At 44.6% G+C, this 22099-nt stretch overlaps 1 protein-coding gene across 2 annotated transcripts in view; it reads left to right on the top strand.

The window, feature by feature from the left end:
* The window catches only part of IPO13 (importin 13), a 237151-nt gene that overhangs the window by 71960 nt on the left and 143092 nt on the right, over positions 1-22099 (top strand). For both annotated transcript variants that reach the window (XR_004536602.1, XM_033916137.1), the window contains exons 7-9: positions 2554-2701; positions 16713-16894; positions 18112-18138. Coding sequence is in view for 1 of the 2 variants with exons in the window: in XM_033916137.1 (XP_033772028.1) it covers positions 2554-2701; positions 16713-16894; positions 18112-18138 (357 nt within the window). In the remaining variant the exon portion in view is untranslated. The remainder of the gene's footprint in view (positions 1-2553; positions 2702-16712; positions 16895-18111; positions 18139-22099) is intronic.

The raw sequence follows: 22099 nt of genomic DNA, 5'->3' as shown, positions 1-22099 counted from the left end.
ATTTAAGCAGCGTATCCAGCAGTCTTCACACGCTGCTTCGGGCCCTTCTACTGCCCTGATTTGCTCCGGACGTGCCAGAGTAAATCATGGCAGTAGAAGCACCCGAAGCAGCATGTGAAGACTGCTGCACATGCTGCTTGAATCGCCATGTGTAGTCGGGCCTGCGGGAAGGGAAAGGGGGGGGCCGACAAAGGACTCGGGCCCGCGTTTGTAGTCGCGAATGTAGAAAGGGAAAGGGGGTAGAGGAAACGCTAATGCAGGCACAGGGAACTGGTGTGGGGGGAGGGAAATGGAAGGGGGAGGGAATGCTGCTTCGGACAGACAGACAGAGGGAGGAAGGGAGAAAGAAAAGAAGACACGGGCAGGTGCACAGGGAACTGGTGTGGGGGAAGGGAAATGGAGGGGGAGGGAATGCTGCTTCGGACAGACAGACAGAGGGAGGAAGGGAGACAGAAAGAAAAGAAGAAAGACACAGGGGCAGGGAGATATACAGAAAGACAAACAGACAAAGGGGGACAGAGACAGAAAGAAAGACAGCGGGAGTCGTGTCAGGAGGGGTGCGGGATGCGGCAGAAGGAACTTTTCCAATGGGTGCAACTGGGCGACTGTCGGGAACCTCTGATCAGGGGCAGAGCAAGGTAAGTGTATCATAGGGATAAGAAGGAGGAGGGTGGGAGAAAAAGGAAGGGATGCCTACTGCTGGACAGGGAGAAGGAAAGAGGTGCTGATTGGCAGGGGGGAGGTAAAACAAAGGGAGAAGGGCTGCTGCTGCATAAGGAGAGCAGTGAAGGAGTGGTGGTGGACACAGGGGAGGTAAAAGGAAGGGAGAATGGACAGGGCGAGCAGGCAAGGGGTGGTGATGGACAGCCAAGGAGAAAGAAAGAAAGCGGCTAAGGAGAGAGAGAGAAAGAAATAAAGAGACACACACATATATTCTAGAACCCGTTAATGTAACGGGCTATAAGACTAGTAGAAAAATATTTTTTTATACATTTTTAGAATATGAATTTCAATTTAGCTCATTTTTGAATCAAAATGGTAGTAGAAGTTGTCTCACTGTGGCGGGATCTTGCGCGTTTCGCCAAAACGGCTTCTTCAGAGAACCCGCTTTTGGTGATAAACATTCAGAAGGAGAGCTTCACTCTTCCATTACTCTCCTGACTCCTCCAATTTCCGGTTTCAAGTGACTTGTAATCAAGTACACTGAACAACTACACATTCAATCATCTAGATTTTTCTCTATTAACTAAGCTTCGCTCTCTCCGAGTGCAACATGGTGTATTATCCAGTCAGTTGGCCAATAATCATCTACTGTTGAAGAATGCCACGTATTATATGGAAAATAAGTATGGCCACACTTTAGATCTATCTCTATGAACATTTATTATTAATTCAGAAATTACTATATTTGGAAACCAGTGCTAAAGTCATTTGAAATAACTTTATATAAACTCGAGATGGAGCAATGATAGACACATCGAAACGCATTTAAAAAGGATTTTTTTGCCCTGATTGTGCTTTCCTTACTAACTGATGGTTCTGAGCTCCTCTTGTAATACATATAAAGTATATTTATGATTACAAGTGCCCCTTATTTTTGTTTTTGTTGAATGGTTCATTATTTTGGGACACTATATTTTGAATACAATATCACCCAGTAGTTTTACGTAATGATATGAGTAGACCAGACATGTTTCTCGGGGAGCATCCCTGTACCCCTCCCTATTCTATTTCCTCTCTGGGGCTGACCATCTGCTTTGGTACAAACTGAGGAATTGGAGGAGAGCCCAGAGGGATGGAAGGCAGAGCAAAAGAATGCTAATAAGGCTGACTACAAGAATTCTCTGGAGAATGGGTTGACCACCCAAAGGCTCAATGTCTGTCTACTAGAAAGATTACCAAGGTAAGAACCTAATCTTTCCTTAGATGCACATGCACTGCAGTGGTACGAAGGAGCTAGAGAAACCATGAAAGTGTTCAGAGAATTGTGGAAACCATGCCAAAGTTTTGCTAAAATGCCTGAAAGAATGTATGATGAAAAGAGAATTTTCAATTATGTATCTAATATAGGCTTAAATGTGTCTGCTTGAAATCTTTGGTATCTTTTTTTACATTAATATTATGGCCCTTGGAGACCACTGTCTTATGTGAAAACACTTACCTGTAGCAGGTGTTCTCCAAGGACAGCAAAATAAATAGCCTTAAATACCTTTCCTCCTCAACTGGCCAGGTCCCATATGACAGCAGCAGGCAAGAAGACGTGCACACATGCTGTGCTGACATTCCAGAAAGTGGTTGTAAACAAGATGGATGATATCACTCACATGTAAGGCTATTTATCCTGTTGTCCTTGGAGAACACATTCTACAGGTAAGTAACTTTATCTTCAGTGTTGTGATTGTTTCTGATTGCATTCCCCGCCCCCCTTTTGACTCTTCCTGCTTGCACTTTGTTCTCCCCCACCCCCATTTGAGTTGTGGTAGGTATATATTCTCAGTAGTGCCATTGTTTTGTTTTTTGTTTGTTTTTTAATTTGTTTTCTTTCTTTGACAGCATACTGAAGCTCTGCTGTATGGCTTCCAGTCCATCGCAGAAACCATTGATGTGAATTATTCAGATGTGGTACCTGGACTGATTGGTTTGATCCCAAGGATCAGCATCAATAACGTGCAGCTAGCTGATACGGTTATGTTTACAATTGGTAAGATGTGTCCACTGTATTGTGCCAGGGTCTGGATGCACTGACTGGGGTTGGGAGGACCATCGCATAGCCTCCTATGCCTGTGCCATATGTACAAATATTGCAGACATAAACCAGCTGGGCTGATCCTTGAATTTCAGACATTTCTTACTGTTTCTTTAAAATATCTTAATTTATCTTTTGCTACCTTCACATAGCATTTCATTTACATCTATCTCAAGGTCAATCTCTCACCGAGGATCTTGGCCTTGGCATTGTGTAGCAGAGCAGTGTAATGGAATCCCATTCCCTCCACTGATGTAATGTTCTGGAGAAGGAACTGTTCTCCAGCAGGGTGGATTTTGTGCCTACCATTTATTTTTAATTTGTGTTTTTCATAATATTTCTAGCCTGCCAATCATATGTCTAAGCAAGTTGTAATAAAGTCATGCATAAAGATAACAAAATAAACCAAAACAAACATAAAATGTCCTGCCAATATAGAACAGCATTTCCCAGACTGTCAACCCAACAAGAATACATGTTTTCATGAGTGCACATCTCGAACTATCACCTGGCCTAATAGCAATCTACTAAAAACTATTAAGTATTCCTACGTTTCCATTGGATCCTAATAATATTAACTAGCCCACCTGAAAGCTACCTATTTATGTTATCACTAATACTAGGTAGAAAATTGCCTCAGACTTAGAGCTAAAGCCTAGAGGCCGAAAATTTTGAAATACAACAGATAAGTACCGTTAATAAATACGTAGAATATAATAATGTGATTAAATATTATGGAAAGTGCTTCTCGTAGAAAATATCTTGAATAATCTTGTCCATATTTCTGTGTAGCTATATCTTGTTCTTACTTCTTTTTTCTTAATTCACATACAAATTTCACAGAGCTTTAGAAACGTGGAAACATAGAAAAGGGCCGCGGCCCATCTAGTCTGCCCACACTAATGACCCACCCCCTAACTTCCTCCGTGAAGAGATCCCACATGCCAATCCTATTTTTTCTTAAAATCTGGCACGCTGCTGGCCTCAATTACCTGTAGTGGAAGATTATTCCAGCGATCAACCACCCTTTCGGTGAAGAAATATTTTCTGGTGTCGCCATGAAATTTCCCACCCCTGATTTTCAACGGATGCCCTCTTGTTGCCTTGGGTCCTTTAAGAAAAAAAGATATCTTCTTCCACCTCGATACGGCCCGTGACATATTTGAACGTCTCAATCATGTCTCCCCTCTCTCATGTTCCTCGAGTGAGTATAGCTGCAACTTATCCAGCCGCTCCTCATATGGGAGATCCTTGAGTCCTGAGACCATCCTGGTGGCCATTCGCTGAACCAACTCAACTCTCAGCACATTTTTTTGGTAATGTGGCCTCCAGAATTGTACACAGTATTCCAGATGGGGTCTCACCATGGATCTCTACAATGGTATTATGACCTCGGGCTTACGGCAGACGAAACTTCTACGGATACAACTTATGATTTGTCTAGCCTTGGATGAAGCTTTCTCCACTTGATTGGCAGTCTTCATGTCTTCACTAATGATCACCCCCAAGTCTCGTTCTGCTACAGTTCTTGCTAGGGTCTCACCATTTAGGGTGTAAGTCCTGCATGGATTTTTGCTGCCAAGGTGCATGACCTTGCATTTTTTGGCATTGAAACTTAGTTGCCAAGTCTTTGACCAATGTTCCAGTAGGAGTAGGTCATGTGTCATACTGTCGGGCATTGAGCTTTTGTCGGGCACTGTCATCAGTCCACCACAGAAACGTGGTGGACTGATGACAACAAATGGGATGTGGCCATACCAGGGTACAAACTCTACAGGAGAGACAGGACACGCAAGAAGGATGGAGGAATAGCGTTTTATATAAAGAACTCCATACCTTCAACCAGGATGGAAACAACAGTAAGGGCGGACGACTTGGAATCACTATGGGTTAAGCTACCTGGAGGAACTGGAGCAGACATAAAATTGGGTCTGTACTATCGCCCACCTGGACAACCGGAGGCACTCGACCAGGACCTGGAGGCTGAGCTGAGACAGGCATGCAAAAGCGGAAGTGTGATGGTGATGGGGGATTTCAACTACCCTGGGATAGACTGGAGTATTGGACACTCAAACTGCATGAGGGAGACCAAATTCCTGGAAACCACGAGGGACTGTTTCATGGAACAGCTGGTCACGGAACCAACACGGGGAGATGCCACTCTTGACCTAATCCTCAACGGGCTAGGGGGACCTGCAAAGGAGGTGGCGGTGCTAGGACCCCTAGGAAACAGCGATCACAACATGATCCAGTGCAAGCTGGAAATTGGATCATCAAAGGTGAAAAGAACCACAGCGACAGCACTCAACTTCAAAAAAGGGAATTATGATGGCATGAGGAAAATGGTGGGAAAGAAACTCAACGGCAACACAAGGAAGATGGAGTCTGTAGAAAAAGTCTGGTCCCTACTCAAGAGCACGGTGCAAAAGGCACAGAACCTGTACATCCCCAGATTCAGGAAGGGGTGCAAAAAAAAAAATCGAACAAAAAACCCAGCGTGGATAACAACTGCAGTGAAAAAGGCGATAAGTGACAAGAAAGCATCGTTCAAAAAATGGAAAAAGGACCAAACAAAGGACAACCAAAAGGAGCACAAAGAACACCAAAGGGAGTGTCACCGTGTGGTTAGGAAAGCTAAAAGAGAATATGAGGAGAGACTGGCGGGGGAAGCAACAAACTTCAAATCGTTCTTCAGATATGTGAAGGGGAAGCAACCGGCAAGGGAGGAAGTGGGGCCATTGAATGATGGAGACAAAAAGGGAGTGGTAAAGGAGGAAAAAGAGATAGCTGACAGGTTAAATAAGTTCTTCACGTCAGTCTTCACGAGGGAGGACACATCCAATATTCCAGAACCGGAGGACATTGTAAATGGGGATCGGGATGAAAAGCTGGTCCAACTAGAGGTAAGCCAAGAGGATGTCCTCAGGCAGATAGACAGACTAAAGAGCGACAAATCGCCAGGTCCGGACGGCATTCACCCAACGGTACTCAAGGAACGAAATAGCAGAGCCACTTCGCCAAATATGTAACCTGTCCTTAAAAACTGGAGAGATCCCGGAGGACTGGAAAATTGCAAATGTCACGCCCATCTTCAAGAAGGGTTCAAGGGGGGACCCGGGAAACTACAGGCCGATGAGCTTGACCTTGGTCCCGGGAAAGATGATGGAAGCACTGATTAAGGACAGCATCTGTGAACACATAGAAAACAATGGACAGCTAAAGTCAAGTCAGCACGGCTTCTGCAAGGGTAGGTCATGCCTCACAAACTTATTGTACTTCTTTGAGGGGGTAAACAGCCAGGTGGATAAAGGGGAATCCATTGACATCATTTACCTTGACTTTCAAAAAGCCTTCGACAAGGTACCGCACGAAAGACTGCTTAAAAAGCTGTGGAAACACGGGGTGCAAGGGGAGGTCCACCGATGGATCAAAAACTGGCTGGCGGAAAGGAAACATAGGGTTGGAGTAAAGGGCCATTACTCAGACTGGCAATGGGTCACGAGCGGAGTTCCGCAGGGGTCGGTGCTGGGACCGCTCCTGTTCAATATATTTATTAATGACCTGGAGGCGGGAACAAATTGCGATGTTATTAAATTTGCGGATGACACCAAACTCTACCGCAGGGTTGAAACCATGGAAGACTGCGAAGATCTGCAAAGGGACCTAACGACACTAGAAGAATGGGCCAAAAAGTGGCAAATGAACTTTAACGTAGGGAAATGCAAGGTCATGCATGTAGGGAAAAAGAACCCAATGTTCAGCTACAAAATGGGGAGATCACTGCTAGGGGTAAGTAACCTTGAAAGAGACCTGGGAGTGATGGTAGACACAACTTTGAAGGTGTCGGCACAGTGCGCCACAGCCTCAAGAAAAGCAAACAAAATGTTGGGTATCATTAAGAAGGGTATCACGATCAGGACGAAGGAGGTCATCCTGCCACTGTATCGTGCAATGGTGCGACCTGAGTACTGTGTCCAGTACTGGTCGCCGTACCTCAAGAAGGACATGGCGGTACTTGAGGGAGTCCAGAGAAGAGCTACTAAACTGATAAGGGGTATGGAAAACCTCTTATATACTGACAGACTGAAAAAGCTGGGGCTGTTCTCCCTGGAAAAGCGGAGACATGATAGAAACCTTCAAGATCCTGAAGGGTATTGAAAAGGTAGACAGGGACAGATTTTTCAAATTATGAGGAACCACAAGTACAAGGGGGCACTCGGAGAAATTAAAAGGGGACAGGTTTAGAACAAATGCCAGAAAGTTCTTTTTCACCCAGAGGGTGGTGGATACATGGAACGCGCTTCCGGAGGCTGTGATAGGTCGGAGCATGTTACAAGGCTTCAAAGAAGGTTTGGATAGGTTCCTAGAGGATAAAGGAATTGAGGGGTACAGATAGGAGTAGAGGTAGGTTATAGGGATAGTCTGGGACCACTGCTCAGGCAATGGGCCTGAAGGGCCGCCGCGGGAGCGGACTGCTGGGCGAGATGGACCTCTGGTCTGCCTCAGCGGAGGCAACTTCTTATGTTCTTATCTATTGTGCTCTTGCCTACTATGTTGCATAGTTTGGCGAATAACGTAATTTTACCTCGAAGCCCCTTTTCCAAGTCTCTTACGAAGATGTTGAATAGGATCGGGCCCAAGACCGAGCCCTGCGGCACTCCGCTGATCACCTCCTTCGTTTCGGAGGGGGTGCCGTTTACCACCACCTTCTGAAGTCTACGCCAAGCCAGTCCTTAACCCATGCAGTTAATGTTTCACCTAATCCCATCAAACTCATCTTGCTCAATAACCTGCGGCGTGGGACGCTATCAAACGCTTTGCTGAAGTCCAAGTACACGACGTCCAGGGACTCCCCTATGTCCAGCTTTCTTGTTACTCAGTCAAAGAAACTGATCAGATTGGATTGGCAGGACCTTACCTTTGTAAATCCATGTTGATGGGGATCTCGTAGATTCTCCTCGTTCAGGATCGTATCTAATTGGCGTTTGATTAGAGTTTCCATAAGCTTACTCACTATCGATGTGAGACTCACTGGTCTGTAGTTCGCAGCCTCCGTCCTGCATCCTTTTTTGTGGAGTGGAATGACGTTAGCCGTTTTCCAGTCCAACGGGACTTTTCCTGTATTTAGGGAAAGATTGAAGAGCGTGGATAACGGTTCTGCCAAGACGTCTCTCAACTCCCTGAGCACCCTGGGGTGTAGTTTGTCCAGTCCCATAGCTTTGTTCACCTTGAGTCTTGATAGCTCATAGTAGACACTGCTGGGTGTAAACTTGAAATTTCGAAACGGGTCTTCCGAGCTTTCCCTGGTCGGCAGCTGAGGGCCGGATCCTGACGCCTCACAAGTGAAGACTGAACCGAAGTATTTATTTAAGAGTTTGGCTTTATTGGAGTCCGATTCTGCATAGTTCCCGTCAGGTTTCCTAAGGCGTACTATCCCATCTGTGTTTATTTTTCTGTCACTAATATATCTGAAGAAGGATTTATCGCCCTTCATGATTGTCTTTGCTAGATTCTCCTCCATTCGGAATTTGGCCTCTCTGACTGTTGTTTTGACTGCTTTTGACTTGTTCAGATAGTCCTCCCTAGATTCTTACTTCCCTGATTGTTTGTAGGAGATGAATGCTCTTTTCTTCTTTTTTATGAGGTCTGAGATCTCCACAGAGAACCACCTATGAATTTTTTCTTATTCAAGATTATTCAAGATATTTTCTACTTAGTACAGTATTAGTAAAACGCAAGCGGATATTATACGTGACTGGTATAAGCAAATCTATGGTCAGTGACATCTGGAGTAACCATGAGAAGTACAAGACATCTTTGCAGTTTGCAGATGGCAGTAAGAAAATGCACACTCTGGATATAGCGGACTGTTTTGCCAGGTCCCTTAAAGTACGTTAAATGGGATTATACTGTAGTAGTAACATTCCTTGCTTCTGAACCAGGGCAAGCAGTGGCTTCCCCCCCATGTCTGTCTCAGTAGCAGACTATGGACTTTTCCTCCAGGAACCTGTTATCCTGATTTAAAGAGGTCTTCACAATGTTAAGTTTAGTTCTATTATATCCCTTCCAGATTCCTTAAACTAAATATTCAATCCCAACCCGCAATCCGGGTGTTGCAGAAATCTACATCTTTTCTGAACACATGCTGCACTCCCCCTAGTGTTAGAGTCAGTTTCAATTTCTGCAAGCAGTCCAAGCAGAAGTCTTTTGCTGCTGTTCTGCTTCTGTTTCTTATTTTTTCACTTAAAGTTCACTTAAACTTTGTTTCTCGGTGGCTTCAGTGCCTTGAGACCTCTCGCCGGTGGTCTGTTGTCAAAGAAAAGGATGCAGTCCAGCAGGGCTGGACTGCAGCTTCACAGAGAAGAAACTCTGGTGGATCTATGTACCCAGCGTCCCTTCCCTTGGAGTTTGCTGGATGGTTAACCTTTGGCAGGTTTCTAGCGCAGGTTATGTGCATCTGGACAGAAACCCACCCGAACGCGTGGCAGAGGATCCATGGGGGCGGGGGGTGTAGTCAATCTCTGGTCGGCTGGCAGTCCGAAGATCTTCAATTCCAATGAATTTGGAGCTGTTTCTGAGGCAGAAAATCCTTTTCTCTACTCAGCTGCTTTAAAAATGCTGACAGGTAAAGGCACTGCAGAGACTCTGAGTACCTCCATTATTTTCTATGAGAACTTCGGGGATGGCTTGTAACTTGCTTTAAACTCCGTTTTTCACAGTTTCTGAGGGTAGAGTTCAGGTTCTCCATCTCACCAGGCCCCAAATTTCTATTTTTTATTTTCGGAATTTGTTTATTTTTGCCATTTTTGACACGAATTCGTGATGGTGGCCATCTTGGATTTTAAAATTGATCTTTTTTTCTAACTTTAAATTCTGCCTCAAATGCCCCTCAATTTGACTCAAAATCAAATGGGATGGACTCCCCAGCCCATAATCTGTTGGATGTAGACGTTGATTGCACCGGATGGGCAGTTTTAAAATGTGCGCCATGGGAGGGGGCAGCAGCTTTGGACTTCACCTACTTCATGTCCTCTTGGGCTGGGGAGTCAGCCTGGGTCCGTGTCTTCCAAAGAAAATCTCACCCAGGGACCTTTATGGAATCTGGCGCAGTTCGCCTGCGTTCTGAGTCTGGGAACTCCTTTTTTTTGACGCGCCGCATGTACCTCAATAATGCCCTGCCATGGTTGCAGAGTGGGTTCTATCACCAAATTTTATTTGGCTCCTAAGAATGGCATATCCTCAGACCCTGCTCATTTGACGTAGCTGTAAGACCAGACGCTAAGGGTTTTCCATGGATACCAGTCACTGAAGGAGAAGATATCGATAAGAAGGGAACTGGAGCTTCATGTTCCGCTAAAGATGTATGAGAACCGCATATCACGGGTGGCAAGGCCAATCCAGAGCCACAAAAGACACCAAGCTGGGATGTGCTGCTGCCTGGCGGTTGACCAGACCAACCAGAGGCTCTGACATGGCTCTTGAGTGCTCAGTCTTGCTGATGAGCAGTTATTTGGAGGTAGTTATTTTGACTCTTTTGCGCTCGAAGTGCCCTCTACTTTGACTTCTTCTGCCAAAGCTTGGTAGGCTTTTCTCACAGGGGGTAGTGGTGTTAGGAATTAAATGGAGCCGCAACAGGCTCCCAGTTAGGTAGTCCTGGTTTTCCTTCAGGAGGGTTTAGTCAGAAGTCTGGCAGTGACCTCCCTGAACGTTCAGGTTGCAGGCTTTGCATGTTTTCAAGCATGCAGAGGAGCTATCTCGCTTACTGCTCTTTCAGATCTGACCAGGTGTATGAGGGGAATGCTTTGTCTGCGCCCTCCCTTGCGTCTTCCTTTCCCATTGTGGACTCTTGACATCATTTTACAGGGCCTTGATGAGGCTCCCTTTGAACCACTATAGGATGTATTTCTTCTGGATCTTACATTCACAATGGTTTTTCTGGTCACCATTGTCTCAGCACAGTGTATTTTAGGGTTTCTGCTCTTTTGTGCAGAGAACCTTTTTTCCGTATTACAGATGCGGGTGTTTCCTCCGTACTGTACCTTCCTTCTTGTTGACAGTGGTATCAACTTTCTGAGTCAATCAGGAAGTTAGATTGCCTGCATGTCATACAACATGTTCGGAACGCAAAGATCAGATCTTCCGCAAATTAGATGTCCAGAGGATCTTGCTCCTTTATTTGGAAAAGATGAATTGAGTTCTGAGCTGTCTGATCACTTTTTTGTTTTCACTGCTGCGCCTCACTGTGGTGTCCAAGTCGTTAATTGCTCGATGGATTTGAAGGGCCATTTCCACGACTTACATTGCCCGTGGCACACAGCTGCCGATTTCGCTTACAGCTCTCTTGACTAGAAGTGTGGCTGTGTCATGGGTGGTATCTTGTGCAGTTCATCCTGATTAAATTAGCAGGGCAGCTACTTGGTCCTCTCTTTATACTTTTACCTGCTTTTACTGAATGATGTGGTGGCACATTCTGATGCTGTTTTTTCAAGACCTCGGTTTTATGGGCAGGCTCTTCTGTCCCTCCCTAGCTACTGTGGCTTTGGTACATCACCTAACGTATGGAATTTGGAAGGGATGTAACAGAATGGAAGATTCAAATAAAATTGTAGAGGAAGAACAAATAAAATTGTATCTTCTTTTTGTTAGTCCTTGAAGGATTCCATATGACCCACCCTCTCTGTATTCACTCAGTTGTTTGGAGTAGCCTGCTCCTTTCTGCCTCGGTTACTCTCATTGCAGGTTTGAAGAGTTTCTGTGAGTATACACATTACCAAAGGTCGGTCTTGGGTGCTTATTGTACACAGCAGGTTAGTACTGCATTGTTCCTCGATGTTTTTCTGAGTTGCATTTCTGCCTGTTTATTACTTGTTAATATTAACAGAGCAAACCAGTTTGTGAGTTACTTATGTTGATGGGGATTCTCCCCCATACCCCCTTGTCCTGGATTTGCAGGTATGTGCTTGGCTTTGGGACTGAACTGATTCTCACACTAGGGGGAGTGCAGCATGTGTTCAGAAAAGATGTAAATTTCTGCAACATCCGGACTGCGAGTTGGGATTGAATACGTATCATATGGAATCTTCCAGGGACTAACAGAAAGAAGATTATCGCAGGTATAAACCTAATCTTCCAATTTGTCACATCCGTCTCTGATACATTTGATAGGGTAATCTCTGCAAGTAAATCTATTTGATAGAAGATCTGACTTTCTTTCAAAATTTGCAGGTTTTGAACAGTCTCTTCAATCAGTTTTTGAGACATCGTGAAGACCTCCTTAAAACAGGACAACAGAGCAGACTGCCCCCAGAAATTGTTTGCTTTTTAAAGTTTTCTCACCTTTCATGTAATAGCTAAATTATAAGAAAACATTGGTATATCTTAGAATTGTACCAGTGCTTTTGGGGTAAAAACCCTGTGATTGCCTACACAACGCAATGACAATTTACATAATAAATTTGTTTCCTCTGTCCTTCCAGTAATCTCAAATCATAATCCCACTTTCTCTGGCTATTCCCCAGGTGGGTCATGTTCTGTCTGTAGTCACTCATTGACTGACACCTTTATTTATTAGTACTTATATACTGTATTTTTCGCTCTTTAAGACACACCGGAGCATAAGACGCATCCACCTGTAGAGGAAGAAAACCCAGAAAAAAAAATTCCCACCGCCCTGCCCTGTACCCTCTCTGGTGCTCTAGTGGTAAGCCGGGACAGGGTCTCATAGAACGAAAAATCCATAGGCAGTATAGGCACCCCCCCCCCCCCGTAGGCAGTATAGGCACCCCCCCCCCCGTAGGCAGCAGAGGCGCACACACATCCGTAGGAAACAGAGGCACCCTCCCCTGTAGGCAGCAGAGGCACCCTCCCCTGTAGGCAGCAGAGGCACCCTCCCCTGTAGGCAGCAGAGGCACCCTCCCCTGTAGGCAGCAGAGGCACACACACACACCCTCTGTAGGTAGCAGAGGCACACACACACACCCTCTGTAGGTAGCAGAGGCACACACACACACTCTCTGTAGGTAGCAGAGGCACACACACACACTCTCTATAGGTAGCAGAGGCACACACACACACACCCTCCGTAGGCCACAAGGTATAGCTTCTCTCCCCTCCAATCTCTTGCAGGTCTTTGCAAGGGAGGGTTGGTCCCTCCCCCCAACCCATAGCCAAGGTTCTCTCCCCTCTCCAGGCCCTGACCCTTTAATCTCCTTCCCAACCTCACAATTCCTCCCCCCCCCCCCCCCCGAGATACCTGGTGATCCAGCAGGAGTCTTTGTGGCAGGAGTGCGGCTCTCTTGCTCATGTCTCCTCGCAGCTGCCTTCTAAAATGGCTGCTGCGACCTCTCTCGGCAGCTCACTGTACTAAGAAAATGCTGCGAGCAAATGCAAGAGGTTACAGCAGCCATTGTAGAAGGCACCCATGAGGAGGCAGGAGCAAGAAGACCCCGTTCTTGCCACAAAGACCCCCCGCTGAACCACCAGGTACCTTGTAGGACCGGGGTGAGGATTGTGGGGTTAGGAGGGAGATTAAAGGGTCAGGGCCTTGAGAGTGATTCCATCAGGCAGCCTCAGGGCCTTTGCTAAGACGATCCACCTCCGATGATGCAACTTTTTCTTTCTATGGAGGCAGCTGGCCTAGCAAAGGCCCTGAGATTGCCTGATGAAATCGATATAGTAAAGCTAGTGGCAGCTGTGTGGGAAAATTTTTAAAATCACAGTGAGCTGCCGCTGCAAGTCCAGGAGAGCTGGGGAAAGAAGACGATGGTGGCAAAATGCGACAGCAGAAGGAGGGTGGGAGACTTACAACTCTGTGTACCCCATGTTGAGAACCTCTGCACTAAAAGATGCATTTTGTATGTGCCGGTGTCAAAACCTATGTGTGTAGAAATTGATTGGTTGAAGCATTGTTGAGGTGCCTCAAACAGGAAAGAGATCTTGGGATGATCATGTTTTTTAATCTCAAATTTGCCAGCCAGTACAACATGGCATTGGTGAGAACCAAAGAGATCTTGGGATGATCATGTTCTTTAATCTCAAATTTGCAGCTGCAATCTAATGTAGACATCAGCAGCCTTCAGCTGGATGCTACACATTTTAAGGTCGCGGCATTTGCTTATGACCTCCTGGTCTTTTTGACTGACCCACATCGGTCCTTGTCTACTCTCTTGAAGAGCGTTCAGGAATATGGGGATATTTCAGGCTTTGCTCGAAATCTGAAGAAATCAGAAGCGCTGGCCTCTACTAAGCATCTTCAGAGGTCTTAGGGAGGGGACTTTCCATTGAAATGGGCTGAGTCATCTTTTCACTACTTGAGGATCCTTACCGGTTGAATGTAGATCGTTTTCTTGCTACTAGTAGCTCCGTTCTGGCTACTTTGCGAGATTTGCTGCTTTCACTGATGAGGGGAGAGCACCTCTTTCAGATGGTTTTGTTCCCTAGGTGGCTCTTTGTGCTCCGGACACTTCCTCTGTGTCTCTTGCAGAGGGTTAACCGGGCCTTATACTCTTTGCTATCAAAGTTTTGTTGGGGGGGCAGGAAGCCTAAGTTGCGGTGGCAGTTGTTGGGCTCCTGGGACTGGGGAGGCTTCGGGGTGCCGAATATCGCTCTCTATAATCAGGCTTGCCTTTTACGAGATGTCTGGGATTGGGTTTTGGGTACTACCCTTTATACTGAAGAAAAGGGGATAGAAGAGTACGGTTAGAGGACTACTGCACAGGTCCTGGACCTGATGGGCCTCCGTGTGTGCGGACTGCTGGGCATGATGGACCTCTGGTCTGACCCAGCGGAGGCAATGCTTATGTACTGACACCTCTTTGGAACGGGATTATTTTTTTCCTGCTCATCTCCTCTCTCTTCTCCATGCCTGACTGGTGGACGTGCCTGCTTCTAGTAGACGTAGTGTCTTGTTTAGACTGCTTTGGGAGGCGTGGCGGTGATTGCTTCCCCTGTGGCGTCAGGACCCCATATTAGTGTTTTATTGCCGCTGACCGGTAATCTCTCCTGCTCCCCGGGGTTGGTCCCTTCTGTTTTTGGTAGATGGCGGGCTTTGAATTTCTTTCCCATGTCTTGCAGGATGATGGGAGGCTCCTGTTCTGCACTGAGTTGCTGTAGCGTGACCTTTCACCTCTTGGCTTTGTTTATGTTCATTGTCAATTGTTACATTATGTGGGGTCTCTCCTAGGGGGTTCCCTATCTTTGGATTTTGAGATCTGATTTCGTACCTTCTTGGAGGGGGGGGGATCCTGAGTCTAGGGTCTCAGTCTCCTTCTTTAAAAAGAAATAATCAAACTAATCTATTATACAAGCAATCAAATCACATTCCATAGACATATATCTTATAAATTCAAGACATACTCCAAATATTTAAGTTCATAACCATATTCTTCTAAATGCATTTTATCCATTAGTTCATTAAAAAAAAAACCAAAAAACTAATCAAATCTTAAAACAAATCAAAACCAAATAACATATAACATTTTGACATTCTTTCCTCAAACATCCCATGACATTCATACACAAGAAAAGACACTGAAAAGAACATAAATAAACAAATTCATTCCTATATCCTCCTTGAAAAACAATAAACTTTCTTTAGACCTGACAAAACTCAATAATAATATATCCTTAAATAAATGAATCCTCTTCATTTCTTCTTTCTTCTATTCCTGGAAAATAATATATCTGAAAATCATAAAATCCTCTTCATTCCTTCTTTCTTCAAATCCTGAGAACACTTCACATAGACATTGGCTCTGAAGTGGCAAGGAAACTTTTCAATTTTTCTGGGTCCTCAAAGTAAAGCGATTTGTTTCCAGAGGAAATTCTCATTCTTGCAGGGTAGTATAAACCATGTTTGTAACCTTTTTCCTTCAACTGTGCTCTGAGTTGAAGAAACTGCTGCCTCACAGCCACAGTACTTTTTTCAAAATCTGGCAAGAATATAAGCTTAGAACCTTTATAGTTTAAATTTTTATCTGCTTTTGCTAAGCTTAAGATTTCAAATCCTTGATTAAACCTCAGAAGCTTGAAAATCAGAGGTCTAGGCTTGGAGTTATTTGCTGACCGTTGGAAAGGAATCCTGTGTGCTCGTTCAATCTCTAGGGTATTTAGTATTCAGCTGCAGCAGCTTTGGGAGAAGATTTTCCAGGAATTGAATCGGGTTTCCCCCTTCCAAATTTTCAGCCAATCCAATGATTTTAATGTTCTTCCTCCTGCCACGGTTCTCGTAATCCACCAGCTTTTTCTGCAACTCTTTGATAAGTTTACCATCCTCCTTAGATTGAACAGCAGTTAACTCCATCTGATCCATTCTGGATTCTTAAACTGTCATCCTTTGAGAAACAGCCTCCAATTGCCTGTTGGTGTTTAACACTTCCTCTTTTACTTCTTGAATGCTCTCTGCATTCTTTTGAATTTGTTTAGATATTTTCTTGAGTTCAGCCATAATATCCTTCTTACCAATTTCCTCTTCCTCAGGAAGTGGGGCTTTAGACGCCGCCGCCAAATCCTGCTTGAGGCGCTTTGCCGTCCCGGATGTCACAAAAGCCGCCTCAATCTTTCCCTGGAGTGTACTGCCCATCTTCGCACAACACCCAAAACGACGGAAATTCAATTTCTCTGGTAAAAATTATTTATATTCAAAATAAACCGCTGCCTGGTTATCAGAGCGCCGCGATCACACGTCCAAATATCATGCGCTCCAAGCCACGCCCCCTGGGGGAGCCTTTGTAATCCAGGAGGACATCAGAGTCCAGTCCTCTTGGGAGGGGAGGGGGTCACCTTTCTTGTAAAACTCAAACACTTATTGCCTGTCATTTTGCCTTTGTTTGTGGTTCTTTCTTGTTAATAAAAAAACGATTTAAACATAATTTCAAATTTGCCAGCCAGTACAACATGGCAATGATGAGGACCCAAGGGAGTACCAGAGTATGTATGAAAAGATATATAACTATTTGTGTCTTTGCAGGGGCACTGGCAGAATGGCTGGCAGATCATCCCGTCATGATTAACAATGTTTTGCCACTGGTGCTGCATGCCTTGGGGAATCCTGACCTGTCCATCTCTAGTGTTTCCACACTGAAAAAGATCTGCCGAGAATGCAAGTACGACTTGCCCCCCTATGCAGCTAACATCGTGGCTGTCTCTCAGGTGCGAACCCATTAAAAGGAGGGGGAATGCATGGCCTTGGGGAAAGGTGGGAGAGACATGCTTGGGAGGCAGGGGGAGATGGCACTGAGAGTTGGTAGAATGGAAGGAGGGCTGCCATGGTATAAGGTGGCAGGGAATAGAGATAGAGAGCTTTCATTTAACCATTCACTGATAAGGGAAAATAGAGAAAAGTGTCTGAAAGGGCCTACATCTTGAGGGAAGCAGTTGCTTTGATAATGGGGGAACGAAGGAATGTCTAGAGCAGTGGTCTCCAACCCTGTCCTGGAGGACCACCAGCCAGTTGGGTTTTCGAGATAGCCCTAATGAATATGCATGGGGCATATCTGCACTCCTATCATCTTCATTACATGCAAATCTCTTTCATGCATATTCATTAGGCTATCCTGAAAACCCGACTGGCTGATGGTCCTCCAGGACAGTGTTGGGAACCACTGGTCTAGAAGGAGCTGTCCCTTGATGAGGGAGAAGTTTATACTTCCAAAGGAGCATTCCTTCCAGAATATCTAGACCCAGCTTTTAATGGGCGAAGGTGATATGTGTCTGAGAGGGGAAGGAAGAGGGCCAGAGAAAGAATTGGCCCTAAGGTCAAGGGTGTCGGGAGCATAAGACTAGCCATGCCGAGTTAGACCAAGATCCATCCTGTCTCTTTCAGTGGCCAATGTGGGTCACAAGAACTGGCAGATCTCAGAGACTGAGATAGTGGATGCTGCAGAGGGACAGACTGGATGGACCATTTGGCCTTTATCTGCCGTCGTGTTTCTATCTGTTTTCCGTAACTTATTTCCAGGGATGAGTAATGACTCTCCAAATCTACCTGGCTAATCTCCAAATCTCTTTTCAATCCTTCTGTATTGATTGCCTTGGCAACAGATTCTGCGGCTAAATTAAAGGGCTGCATTGATCCTGGTTATGTAGAAGGGGAGCATGAGAGAAGTTGGGCTTTACGGAGAGGGAAAAGATAACTTAGTAGGTCCAGGACAATGGAAGGAGGACATTAGCAGAAGCAGTCCCTGGGGATTGAGATGGGGCATATTGGAGGAGCTGGGCCCTACTGACAAGTGAAAAGAACCTGGGAGATGTAGGTCCCTTGGGATGATGGAGATGTTTGTGGGAGGAATTGCCCCTGTTGTAAAGGGTCACATAAGAGAGAAATGTGTTTGAAAATAAATCTTGAAACTTTTTTCTTTTATAAACAGGATGTGCTAATGAAACAGATTCACAAGGTAATTGCTCTGTCACTGTATCTTGATTTTACAAAAGATTCATTCAAAATTGTTGTGTGACCTAAAGAATAATGTGTTTTATACTGAATTCCCCACTTTTCTCATGTGTAATAAAATGCATATATCAGGGGTGCTCCATAAAGTATTTTGTGTGGCCCCAGTCGAGGGCGATGCAGTGTTTTCCTCTGCTGCCCCCGGGTGTTTACCATCTTGCCGGCTCCCTCCTCTGTCTTACTGCAGCATTTGTGCGTTTGTGCAGCCCCAGAAACACTTTTATCGACCAATGCGGCCCAGGGAAGCCAAAGGTTGGACACCCCTGGCATATATTGATACAAAACCTAAAACAAACATGATGAGTTCAATATTTAACAGAACTTTTCCAGACCTTCTTTCCAAAGAATTTACTCAATTAAGTTAGTTTGGATAAGGTTATCTGGGTAGCTCGGCTGTGAGAGAACAGGTAGGGGAGCTAGAAATGCCAAATTCCCTCCCTTTTATCTCCAGAATATTCTTAAGCTAGTAGGCTTTGTTGAGCAGCCAGATTTCCCCTCCTTTAGATACTCTGCCTTAAAGCATATTTACCTGTTAATCTCTACCTGTCCCCTTTTAACTTTTCACCTTCTTTGTACCCATATCAAGTGAACATCATGCCAGGAGCAACGCTAAGATATGAGTATATCTTTGGCTGAGTCAAGGAAATCTTTGGATATTGGAAGGAGTGGGTAACATTTTGAACCAGGTTGTTAGACAACAGACTTGTGGAATGTTGAAGCTACTATCTAGATACAAGTACTGAAAGATAGATGGGTTGTCTCGTCGGTGAAATCTTGGAGTGTTGCATGGGTGGATTGTCCTAAGTGAGATCTAATCTCTTTAATTTTCTTGTCGAAGAAGAGTGCAAGCTTGGAAGCAGGTGGTTGTTTGGACAGAGGAGGAGGTTTCTTGTTAGAGTATGGAGATAGTGATTGAACTATACTATACTAAAAAGTGCTGAGGAGTTGTGAGCTGTAGTTATGTATTTTGAATAGTATTCTTTTTTGGCTTATTGTATGGCAGTTTTGTATTGAGTGGCCTTTTCCTTATATAAAAGAAGGGAATTGTTAGACCGAATTTGGCAGCATTTATGCTCAGTGGAACGAAGTTGTCGGTGGAAGTTAGAGGAGCAACATCCCTATATGTTTTCAGGAAAGGCTTGAAATATTTTCTCTTTCCATCTTACTGATTGATACTGTCATTTTTCTATGCTGACTCTTCTTATGTTATAGTAACATAGTAGATGACGGCAGATAAAGACCTGAATGGTCCATCCAGTCTGCCCAACCTGATTCAATTTAAAAAATTTTTTTATTTTATTTTTTTTAATTTTTCTTCTTAGCTATTTCTGGGCAAGAATCCAAAGCTTTACCCGGTACTGTGCTTGGGTTCCAACTGCCAAAATCTCTGTTAAGACTTACTCCAGCCTATCTACACCCTCCCAGCCATTGAAACCCTCCCCTGCCCATCCTTCACCAAACCGCCATACACCGACACAGACCGTGCAAGTCTGCCCAGTAACTGGCCTAGTTCAATATTTAATATTATTTTCTGATTCTAAATCTTCTGTGTTCATCCCACGCTTCTTTGAACTCAGTCACAGTTTTACTCTCCACCACCTCTCTCGGGAGCGCATTCCAGGCATCCACTACCCTCTCCGTAAAGTAGAATTTCCTAACATTGCCCCTGAATCTACCACCCCTCAACCTCAAATTATGTCCTCTGGTTTTACCATTTTCCTTTCTCTGGAAAAGATTTTGTTCTACGTTAATACCCTTCAAGTATTTGAACGTCTGAATCATATCTCCCCTGTCTCTCCTTTCCTCTAGGGTATACATATTCAGGGCTTCCAGTCTCTCCTCATATGTCTTCTGGTGCAAGCCTCCTATCATTTTCGTCGCCCTCCTCTGGACCGCCTCAAGTCTTCTTACGTCTTTCGCCAGATACGGTCTCCAAAACTGAACACAATACTCCAAGTGGGGCCTCACCAATGACCTGTACAGGGGCATCAACACCTTCTTTCTTCTACTGACTACGCCTCTCTTTATACAGCCCAGAATCCTTCTGGCAGCAGCCACTGCCTTGTCACACTGTTTTTTCGCCTTTAGATCTTCGGACACTATCACCCCAAGGTCCCTCTCCCCGTCCGTGCATATCAGCTTCTCTCCTCCCAGCATATACGGTTCCTTCCTATTATTAATCCCCAAATGCATTACTCTGCATTTCTTTGCATTGAATTTTAGTTGCCAGGCATTAGACCATTCCTCTAACTTTTGCAGATCCTTTTTCATATTTTCCACTCCCTCTTCGGTGTCTACTCTGTTACAAATCTTGGTATCATCTGCAAAAAGGCACACTTTTCCTTCTAACCCTTCAGCAATGTCACTCACATACATATTGCACAAAATACTCGGAGTTGTGAAAAATCAAATATATAGTAAATACACTTCCACAGAATTATGAATGCAATGATGTCATGCAAAATGATAATATCAATAGCCAGTACTGCTTCAGTTTAGGGAGAACGTTCAGATTGAACTAGAGGAAAAGCCTCAGACAGGGGCCCTCCCACCACCACAATGGTGGAAAAGGTGGTTGGGTTGGTAACCTCACTGGCAAAAACCTCTATAAGACTCCCAATAGAAAACTGTAAGCAGGACTGTCTTTGCTGGATAGAAGAAAAATTTCTACTTATCTCTTCGATCGGTACACCGACGGTGGCCAGCGTTTCACTAACTTGCTGCCTCAGGGTGTAACAAAATCCGATCAAAACTACAACCAGAAAAGAAAATTACATCAAAATACTGGAAGTAAAGCAAGGCTACAAAATAAACTTCAGAAGCCACATGACATACCTTAAAGCAGGACGCCGTAACGTCTCAATGTGATCAAAAAGATGGCTGTGCTATGACTGTGTTCGGGTTATGAACCCTCGGGGTATGACGTCATTCCCCGGAAAGTAACTGTGCAGTAAAACAGCTGACTAAGCTGCTATCTGTAAACGAGGGCAACACTGTGTAAGTGAAGTCCCCCGAAAACAAAAATCTCAAAGTCAAACTCAAAATCAAAAGAATATGCTCCATTCTAGTTTTTGATTTAATCCATTTGGTTCCTCACTGTCCAATTTAAAAATCCAGGCTTGTTCAGCTCGGAAAAGACATTCATGTCGATCAGGGTGCTCATCAGTAATTTGGTCTATCACACAGCATTGTAAGTCAGCAAACACATGATTAAATTCTAAACAGTGTGTGACCATGGGAGCTTGAAGGTGATTGTTCCGAAGGCAACTTTTGTGTTCAGTGACTCGTGTTCTAAAAGGACGGGTAGTCTGACCCACGTATATTTTTGGGCATGGGCAAATGAAAACATACACTACAAAAGTTGAATTGCATGATGTGAGTTGTTGTAGCTCAAATGATTGACCTGAGCTAGGGTGAACAAAAGATCCATTCAGTTCCAGCGTGATAGAACATGTGGAACATTTACCACATTTAAAGTGACCACCGATGTGATCAGCTGGGGTGTGTGGCTCTAAGAGATCAGATGGACTTAAAAGCTCTTTGAAATTCTTTTGGCGAGAAAACGCCATCCTTAAATGGGTGTCTCTGAAAGTAGGATGTAACTCCAATAATTCCCAATGATGACGTAAAATCTTGGTAATGTTGTTAATATTGGGAGAATATTCCAACACACATGTGACAATATTATCAGTGTCTTCCTCGTTTACCCTCGGGATGAATAAGAGATCTCTATTCATGAATTTGGCTCTTTTATATGCTTTCTTTAATATTGTTGGTGGGTATCCTCTGTCTTTTAAACGAGTATCGAAACCACCTTTTCCACCATTGTGGTGGTGGGAGGGCCCCTGTCTGAGGCTTTTCCTCTAGTTCAATCTGAACGTTCTCCCTAAACTGAAGCAGTACTGGCT

This window comes from Geotrypetes seraphini, chromosome 12 (assembly GCF_902459505.1).
Source record: "Geotrypetes seraphini chromosome 12, aGeoSer1.1, whole genome shotgun sequence".
NCBI classification, from domain to species: domain Eukaryota; kingdom Metazoa; phylum Chordata; class Amphibia; order Gymnophiona; family Dermophiidae; genus Geotrypetes; species Geotrypetes seraphini.
The sequence above is the reverse complement of the archived record's forward strand: the minus strand, read 5'-3'. Positions and strand labels throughout refer to the sequence as shown.